The sequence below is a fragment of the Palaemon carinicauda genome, chromosome 35 (genome assembly GCF_036898095.1).
Source record: "Palaemon carinicauda isolate YSFRI2023 chromosome 35, ASM3689809v2, whole genome shotgun sequence".
Taxonomy (NCBI): domain Eukaryota; kingdom Metazoa; phylum Arthropoda; class Malacostraca; order Decapoda; family Palaemonidae; genus Palaemon; species Palaemon carinicauda.
Window position 1 is genome coordinate 38099868 of NC_090759.1, and position 10000 is coordinate 38109867.

At 36.6% G+C, this 10000-nt stretch overlaps 1 protein-coding gene across 1 annotated transcript in view; it reads right to left on the bottom strand.

Moving 5' to 3' along the window:
* LOC137627237 (uncharacterized) overlaps positions 1-10000 on the bottom strand; it is a 360253-nt gene that overhangs the window by 211781 nt on the left and 138472 nt on the right. Inside the window, exons 6-7 of the mRNA XM_068358318.1 lie at positions 1512-5529; positions 1-40 (exon numbers count right to left, since the gene is read on the bottom strand). The exon at positions 1-40 is cut by the window's left edge and continues 480 nt beyond it. Of these exons, the coding sequence (XP_068214419.1) occupies positions 1-40; positions 1512-5529 (4058 nt within the window). The remainder of the gene's footprint in view (positions 41-1511; positions 5530-10000) is intronic.

Consider the following 10000-nt stretch of genomic DNA (forward strand, 5'->3'; position numbering starts at 1 on the left):
CAGGCAGGGGTGGGGGAGTGGGGCTGTTGCTTCGATAATCCTGGGAAGGAAAATATATATTTCGTCAGTATGCTTTTTTTGTGGGAGTTACTTATGCACCTAAAAACTCATCTATTATGGCTGCATTCATAAAATGATTGGAAGTGCTTGTACGAGAGAAGTTTGGAATTCAAATGCATACGCAAATTAACTCTTAAAAATCTAACTTTGTACATATTGATATTGAAATGCTTTTACAAAGAAATAATTACTTATATAGCCATGATTTTACTAAATACTTAGAGAAAAATTATTACATAAACAGTGCATTCATAGTTTGAGAGAGAGAGAGAGAGAGAGAGAGAGAGAGAGAGAGAGAGAGAGAGAGATTGAAATGCTAATACAAAGAAATTACTTATATAGCCATGATTTTACTAAATACTTAGAGAAAAATTATTACATAAACAGTGCATTCATAGTTTGAGAGAGAGAGAGAGAGAGAGAGAGAGAGAGAGAGAGAGAGAGAGATTGAAATGCTAATACAAAGAAATAATTACTTATATAGCCATGATTTTACTAAATACTTAGAGAAAAATTATTACATAAACAGTGCATCCATACTTAGAGAGAGAGAGAGAGAGAGAGAGAGAGAGAGAGAGAGAGAGAGAGAGAGAGAGAGAGAGAGGTGGTAACTTTCATTCAATGTTCTTGAGAATCTGCACAAGTATTCTTAATAATTCTTAAATGGAAATCAAAATAACACTTTAAACACATCTTTGAAGTCAAGCAAGAATCTAAATATTATTAAATCATTGTCTATTAATAACTTGTCATTTAATATTTCATATAAAAATATATTTTCATCCACTAAATCAATGATAAACTTCATAAAATATATTTTGATCCACTAATACAATGATAAACTAAATGAAATATATTTTCCTCCAATAATACAATGATAAACTTCATAAAATATATTTTGATCCACTAATACAATGATAAACTCCATAAAATATATTTTCATCCACTAATACAATGAAAAACTTCATATAAAATATTGTCGAAACTTCACTGATTTAATATTAAAATCAGAATATTATATACTATCTCATGATAATGCAATATGGAAAAAATTCATGGAATTTTTTCAAGTAATTATATAATGTGAAAAGATGCAATTATATGTATCATCATCTCATTCTGATATGTATGAATCACTACATACTTATATATTGAAAGACTCCATATACTTTATTGAGCTTTAGTATAGTTTTAAACTTTTTTATATATATACTTTCAATTCGTTCGTAGCACCACGGTAATTTCGATAGAATGTCTACTAAACAATTCAAAATATCCCCTTTGATTTCTATACATAATGATACATATAGGATACGTGAGACATATACATAAAGATACATATAGGATACGTAAGACATATACATAATGATACATTTAGGATACGTAAGACATATACATAATGCTACATATAGGATACGTAAGATATATAAGAAGAACAAAGATTAAAATACCTTAGTTTCCTTTGACTTCTTCCCTCTCTTCACTGCCCTTGGAGTCCTATGCACCCTCGTCCCAAGAGTAGCTCCCGCATCTAGGCTCTTCTCTAAGGTCCCTTGGTACTTCCTCGGGGTGGAGTGTTGGTTCTTCCCCGTCTGGCGCCATATCCTCGACGGGGTGACGGACTTCCTGGGATTCCTATCGTCCTTCGGCTTCTTGGTCGACCCGAACTCTAGCGTTCTCCTGGCGACGGGCGAGTCGCTTTTCCTCGAGGTCGACTGACTCACCCACGAGTCTGACTCGTCCCCTGGGATGGTGCAGTATTCGTGGTCTATGAATTTCTGCAGGTCGAGGATGTCCCCGTCGCACAGTTCATCCAAGGGCACCACTGACGGACGAGGAACGACGTCCTTCGTCGGCTTGACGGATATCGGAGTTAGGTAATGATCGTCTGGTTTCTCACGCACGAAAGTTCTTTGAACTTGGTTCGCGATGTTGTTGTTGTTGTTGTTGTTGACGCTGCTGCTGTTTTTATTATTAGGGTTTGACGAAGAAGGGTTCTTGACATCGGGCGAGTAATAGCAAGGGTTGCTTTGTAACCACAGACTTCCTAAAGGTTTCCTAAGGTTGTTATTTTGACAGATGACTTTGGCCAAACGAGCATTTCTCTGATTTTCCTTCTCGCAGATCACTCGTTGCTTCGTGTCATAATTTAGGTTTCTAAGTTTACTAGGATCAGGGGAATTGTACATGGGGTTACCCACATACCACACGCTATTTTGCTGCTGAGAACTGACAACTTTCGCTTCTTTCTTCACCTCGGGACTTAAATACATCGGATTATCCACAAACATCAAAATCCCAACCTTCGGTTTCGCACTATTATTGTCGTTCGTGATTTGGCCATTGGTAGAAGCCTTTTCCTTTTTGCTGCGGAAAGACTTGCGCAACCTGGCCAACATCTTTTCTTCGGACACCTCTTTAATCTTCTCGCACAATTTAGGGCTGATGTAGATGCTGTCGGCGAACTCACTGCCTAGGGTGTACAGACTGATGGCGTCCTGCGACTCCGGTGGCGATTCGGAGCTGTCGTTGTTTTCGATGTCGAGATCGTGGTGTTCGAAAGTCGAAGCTTCGTCCAAGACAGCTTCCATGGACCAATCGGCGCTCACCGACTCATCCTGCTCGTGTTCCTGAGGAGAGCGTGAGCGATCCTGCAACATGCGCTGAAGGCGATAGGAACTCTCCTCCCGACGGCGCTGCTGACGAGCTGTCAGCTGACTCGCGTTGTCTAACGTGAGGATGGTCGAGTCACCGCCGCAACCACTCACACACTGACTCAAGTCGAGTAGGAAACTATTCTCTTCCTCGCAGGATGGTGGCCCAAGAGGCACTGAATAGCAGGAAGAGGAGGAGGAGGAGGAAGAGGCAGAGGCACTCTCACAACCCATACCCAGATGCTGCTGCCCTCGACTCATCACCGGAAGTGGCAGTGTCGGGTTACTCGAAGGGGAGCGATGGGAAGTTGGGGTGATGGAAGGCCGAGATGAGATGGGATGACGGTCGTGGGATGAAGGCAGTTCACTGAATGAACCTGGCTGAGCAGCCTGACCACCAGCACCTGCCCTTTTACCTGACCCTTCCGTGGGGGAGACCTCCCCCGTTCTACCCTCCATACCCCCAGGGGGCCCCTTTTCTTCCTCACTCCCATCATTCCAATACCCACTACCGCTAGCCCCACCCCCCGGTAACCACCATTGTCCTGATTGTACACTTTCTTCGGGGCACGTCGACATTTTGTCATGAGATAATTCTTGGGATTTACTTGCTGGGAACAAAAAGCTGATTTCTTCTGGGTCTTTGAGAATTTCAGCCATGGAATCCCTCAGCGGGACACTGCCAGTAATCGGACTCTTGAAAGATAAATCTAGGCATTGCAGAGATTTGGTTTTCTTAAGAGAAGGGGACGTATCATGATCGGATACGTCCATACCCCAAAGGGACGTCGTATCGTCATTGAATTCAATCTTGGAAAGTCTACGGGAAATGTCAGCCAGGCTTGAGAAGGAATGCCTCCTCGAGAGCGATGAAGAATTATGAGGGGCATCACTGGCGTGAGTCTTCGCCTCCCGTCCGGGCGTGGATACTTTGGTTGAATCGGAAAATAAATTTCTACCGACGGCGCTTAAAAGCATTTTGCTCAAGTCGACGCTCTTGTTCGGAATTGGACTTTCGAGCTGATCTAGACTTCGATAGGTGGTTTCGAAATTGGACTGGGAAATACTCGAGAGAGTATGTTGCATTGCTTGTTGGTTCACCTGGTGAAAGAGGTCGTCGATGTAGGCTTCCGTGATGCTGTGATTAAGTTGACCCGAATCCCTGAGGAGACTCAAGAAACGTGGATCCGTCATATCATGGGACAAATTGGCATATATATTAGAGTTTCTATTCGAGTTGGTGTCCTCTCTGGGGCTCTTGTTACAGTCGTGTAGCTCATCCATTGTGAGAGGCGTGCAAGGCTCTTCTAGCAGACTGTCGCTTCTGGGCGTCTGAGGGCTTCTCGGGGCACTGAGAGGACTAACCAGAGGGCTATTCACGCCTTCAGATACGCCACTGTCCGGATTATCGCTACTAGACGTGTTATGGCCTCTAGGACTCGATCCAGACACACTGGCTTCCTCCGACGACCTGTTTAATTGTCTGTCTTCGTCGTCGAAGCTAAACTCTATCTCCATTCTATGTCGCAACTTCCGTTTTTTGGCTGAATGAACCAGTTCTTCCTCTTGCCTCGTATTCTCGTATATCACAGGAAGATGAACATCTAACTTTGGTTTGGTTGAGCCTTTGGATTTGGCTTTGGTCTTGGTGCTGCCCTGACTTGACCTGGATTTTCGAGGCGGAGGGGGCGGGGGCGGTCTCAGGTTATGCAGGGGGATGGAGGGGTCGTCGTGCTTTCCGTGAGAGTAATTTATGTGGACGTGCTGCCCCGTGCTTTTGTATACCTTCCCGGGTTTGTCACTTTGGCTGCGGTGGCCGCTGGACTGATGGCAGTCCTCGATTTTGCAAGGTTTCTTCGACGGCTGAGCTGCGATGTAAAGGCCATACTGAGGCATCGGGTGTTGCCTGTCGTTGGGAGACTTGCCGAAACGAGCGATCAAATCATTGGATATCTTGATCGCTACCGGTTTGTGAATGTCCTTTTGGGGTTCGGAGGTGAAATCACAGGTGCTGTCCAACTCATTATCATCAAAATTAGGAGGATCTGGCAAAGGTCTATTTAAGTCCATGGGCTTTTTCACGACGCTTTTGACTTCAGTCATGGGTAGGTAGAGCATGTTCTCGTACAAGTGATCGTGCATGTGAACAGGAGTTTTATTGGGATCGGGTGATATTCTCATATGTAGGGAAGAGTACAGGTGTTCTTGCTGGCAAGTGCAGCCATCCGATTTGTCGTGAGTGCAACGCTCCCTCAGGTCTTTCATGGACATGTACACGGCGTTATCGAAGGAATTGTAGCTATTTTTGGAATTGAGACTCGACCCTGAGTTGGTTTTAGGCGACTCGGAGGTGTCCCCGTTGTCCACCCTCTCGTAAATAGGCTCCCCCTTGACTTTTACCCTCGAAGCTCTCCTCCCTTCCACTCTCTCCCTCGGAGTTTTCCCTCGCCCTTCCTCCTTCCCCTCTTCTTTCTCCTTCCTCCTGTCCTTACAATGCTTCGGGGACTTCACTCTCTCGTAAGTGTTCTCCTTCTTCCTCTCGTGACTCGAGGACCTCCCTCTTCTCTCCTTCTGGATCTGCCACACTCCTCGGAAGGACGCCTCAGTGGGAATGTCGGCTATGGAGTGCCTCTTCAGGCAGTAGGAGTGCACCTCCGGGCACTGCCCTTCGTGGATCATGGACTGGCTCTTCCCCTCCGCTACGCCCCTGGCACTTATGCTGTGACTCGAGGTAGTGGTGATGGTGCTGCCTTCGAGTAAGCTCGAGTTAACGGCAGTTAGAGGAAGAGAACGAGGGGCTGAGGATGATCGTGATCTGAAATAGGGCAAGGAAAAGGAAATAATAATAATAATAATAATAATAATAATAATAATAATAATAATTGGTACCAACACTATTTGGATGTTATTTGGTAACATTACAGTTGAAAACGAACAAGAGTAAAAAATAATTGTTAAAAGCAACCTAATATTGCAAGAAAATAGCCAAGTTTAACATAATATTGTGTATAAAATGTAAAAAATATCGTTGAAGTATATATCATTATTATTAAGATTAATATCATCATTAATATTACTATTATTAATATTATCATTATAATTATTATTATCATTATTATTATCATTATTATTATTATTATTATTATTATTATTATTATTATTACAAGATAGGCTATAACCCTAGATGGAAAAGCAAGACGCTATAAGCCCAAGGCCTCCAACCAGGAAAAATACCTCACTGAGAAACAAGGAAATACATAAACTACATTAGAAGAATAAACAATCAAAATAAAACATTTTAATAACAGTAACAACATTTAATATAAGTAAACAAAATCTCAACATCGTTGTTTACTACAGATTACTAAACGTAAACAGTCAATCAATTTGATTGTGGATTCAACAAAGAGGAAATTAAAGATTAAGTTTATCAATATGGATAGAAAAGTTATTGTTTATTTCTCAAGTGTTTTTATATTCCTTTGTTAATTACCCATAATTCATTTTATATTTTGAAATCGTAGGTTAAATAAAATGTTTCCATTCTAAACTCCCTCTGTGTTCTTGTTAAATTACTATCATTTTCCTATTTATTGCTAATAGCAAGGAATTAATACTATCATTATTTTATATACTTCTAATAGCAAGGAATTAATACTATCATAATTCTATTTACTTCTAATAGCAAGGACTTAATACTATCATTTTCATATTTGTTGCTAATAGCAAGGAATTAATACTATCATTATTCTATTTACTTCTAATAGCAAGGGCTCAATACTATTATTTCCCTATTTACTGCTACTAGCAAGAAATTAATACTATCATTTTCCTATTTACTGCTAATAGCAAGGACTTAATACTATCATTTTCCTATTTACTGCTAATAGCAAGGAATTAATACTATCATTATTCTATTTACTTCTCATAACAAGGACTTAATACTATCATTTTCCTATTTATTGCTAATAGCAAGGAATTAATACTACCATTTTCCTATTTACTTTAATGGCAAGGAATTAGTACGATAATTTTCCTATTTATTGCTAATAGCAAGGAATTAATACTAACATTATTCTATATACTTCTAATAGCAAGGACTTAATACTATCATTTTCCTACTTATTGCTAATAGCAAGGAATTAATACTATCATTATTCTATTTACTTCTAATAGCAAGGACTTAATACTATCATTTCCTATTTATTGCTAATAGCAAGGAATTAATACTATCATTATTCTATTTACTGCTAATAGCAAGGACTTAATACTATCATTTCCTATTTATTGCTAATAGCAAGGAATTAATACTATCATTATTCTATTTACTGCTAATAGCAAGGACTTAATACTATCATTTTCCTATTTATTGCTAACAGCAAGTAATTAATACTACCATTTTCCTATTTACTTTAATGGCAAGGAATTAGTACGACAATTTTCCTATTTATTGCTAATAGCAAGGAATTAATACTAACATTATTCTATATACTTCTAATAGCAAGGACTTAATACTATCATTTTCCTATTTATTGCTAATAGCAAGGAATTAATACTATCATTATCCTATTTACTGCTAATAGCAAGGACTTAATACTATCATTTTCCTATATATTGCTATTAGCAAGGAATTAATACTATCATTATTCTATTTACTTCTAATAGCAAGGACTTAATACTATCATTTTCCTATTTAATGCTAATAGCAAGGAATTAATACTATTATTATTCTATTTACTTCTAATAGCAAGGGCTTAATACTATAATTTTCCTATTTATTGCTAATAGTAAGTAATTAATATTATCATTATTCTATTTACTTCTAATAGCAAGGACTTAATACTATCATTTTCCTATTTATTGCTAATAGCAAGGCATTAATACTATCATTATTCTATTTACTGCTAATAGCAACGACTTAATAATATCATTTTCCTATTTATTGCTATTAACAAGGAATTAATACTATCATTATTCTATTTACTTCTAATAGCAAGGACTTAATACTATCATTTTCCTATTTATTGCTAATAGCAGGGAATTAATACTATCATTATTCTATTTACTGCTAATAGCAAGGACTTAATACAATCATTTTCCTATTTACTGCTAATAGCAAGGAATTAATACAATTATTATTTTCCTATTTACTGCCAATAGCAAGGAATTAATACTATCATTTTCCTATTTACTGCTAATAGCAAGGAATTAATAGTATTATTTTCCTATTTACTGCTAATAGCAAGGAATTAATAGTATTACTTTCCTATTTACTGCTAATAGCAAGGAATTAATAATATCATTTTCCTATTTACTGCTAATAGCAAGGAATTAATACTATTATTTTCCTATTTACTGCTAATAGCAAGGAATTAATAATATAATTTTCCTATTTACTGCTAATAGCAAGGAATTAATACTATTATTTTCCTATTTACTGCTAATAGCAAGGAATTAATAGTATCACTTTCCTATTTACTGCTAATAGCAAGGAATTAATACTATTATTTTCCTATTTACTGCTAATAGCAAGGAATTAATAGTATTACTTTCCTATTTACTGCTAATAGCAAGGAATTAATAGTATCATTTTCCTATTTACTGCTAATAGCAAGGAATTAATACTATTATTTTCCTATTTACTGCTAATAGCAAGGAATTAATAGTATCACTTTCCTATTTACTGCTAATAGCAAGGAATTAATACTATTATTTTCCTATTTACTGCTAATAGCAAGGAATTAATAGTATCACTTTCCTATTTACTGCTAATAGCAAGGAATTAATACTATTATTTTCCTATTTACTGCTAATAGCAAGGAATTAATACTATTATTTTCCTGTTTACTGCTAATAGCAAGGAATTAATACTATTATTTTCCTATTTACTGCTAATAGCAAGGAATTAATACTATCATTTTCCTGTTTACTGCTAATAGCAAGGGCTTAATACTATCATTTTCCTATTTACTGCTAACTATCATCTTCCTATTTACTGCTAACTATTAATTTCCTATTTACTGCTAATAGCAAGGGCTTAATACAATCATTTTCCTATTTACTGCTATCATTTTCCTATTTACTGCTAACTATCATTTTCCTATTTACTGCTAATAGCAAGGGCTTAATACTATCATTTTCCTATTTACTGCTAATAGCAAGAAATTAATACTATTATTTTCCTATTTACTGCTAATAGCAAGGAATTAATACTATTATTTTCCTATTTACTGCTAATAGCAAGGGCTTGATACTATAATTTTCCTATTTACTGCTAATAGCAAGGGCTTAATACTATTATTTCCCTATTTACTGCTAATAGCAAGGAATTAATACTATCATTTTCCTGTTTACTGCTAATAGCAAGGAATTAATACTATCATTTTCCTATTTACTGCTAATAGCAATGGCTTAATACTATCATTTTCCTATTTACTGCTAATAGCAAGGAATTAATACTATCATTTTCCTATTTACTGCTAATAGCAAGGAATTAATATTATCATTTTCCTATTTATTGCTAATAGCAAGGAATTAATACTATTATTTTCCTATTTACTGCTAATAGCAAGGGCTTAATACTATCATTTTCCTATTTACTGCTAATAGCAAGGGCTTAATACTATAATTTTCCTATTTACTGCTAATAGCAAGGGCTTAATACTATCATTTCCCTTTTTACTGCTAATAACAAGGGCTTAATACTATCATTTTCCTATTTACTGCTAATAGCAAGGGCTTAATACTATCATTTTCCTATTTACTGCTAATAGCAAGGGCTTAATACTATCATTTTCCTATTTACTGCTAATAGCAAGGGCTTAATACTATCATTTTCCTATTTACTGCTAATAGCAAGGGCTTAATACTATCATTTTCCTATTTACTGCTAATAGCAAGGGCTTAATACTATCATTTTCCTATTTACTGCTAAGAGCAAGGAATTAATACTATCATTTTCCTATTTACTGCTAAGAGCAAGGAATTAATACTATTATTTTCCTATTTACTGCTAATAGCAATGGCTTAATACTATCATTTTCCTATATACTGCTAATAGCAAAGGCTTAATACTATCATTTTCCTATTTACTGCTAATAGCAAGGGCATAATACTATTATTTCCTTATTTACTGCTAATAGCAAGGGCTTGATACTATCATTTTCCTATTTACTGCTAATAGCAAGGGCTTAATACTATCATTTTCCTATTTACTGCTAATAGCAAGGGCTTAATACTATCATTTTCCTATTTACTGCTAATAGCAAGGGCTTAATAAAGTCATT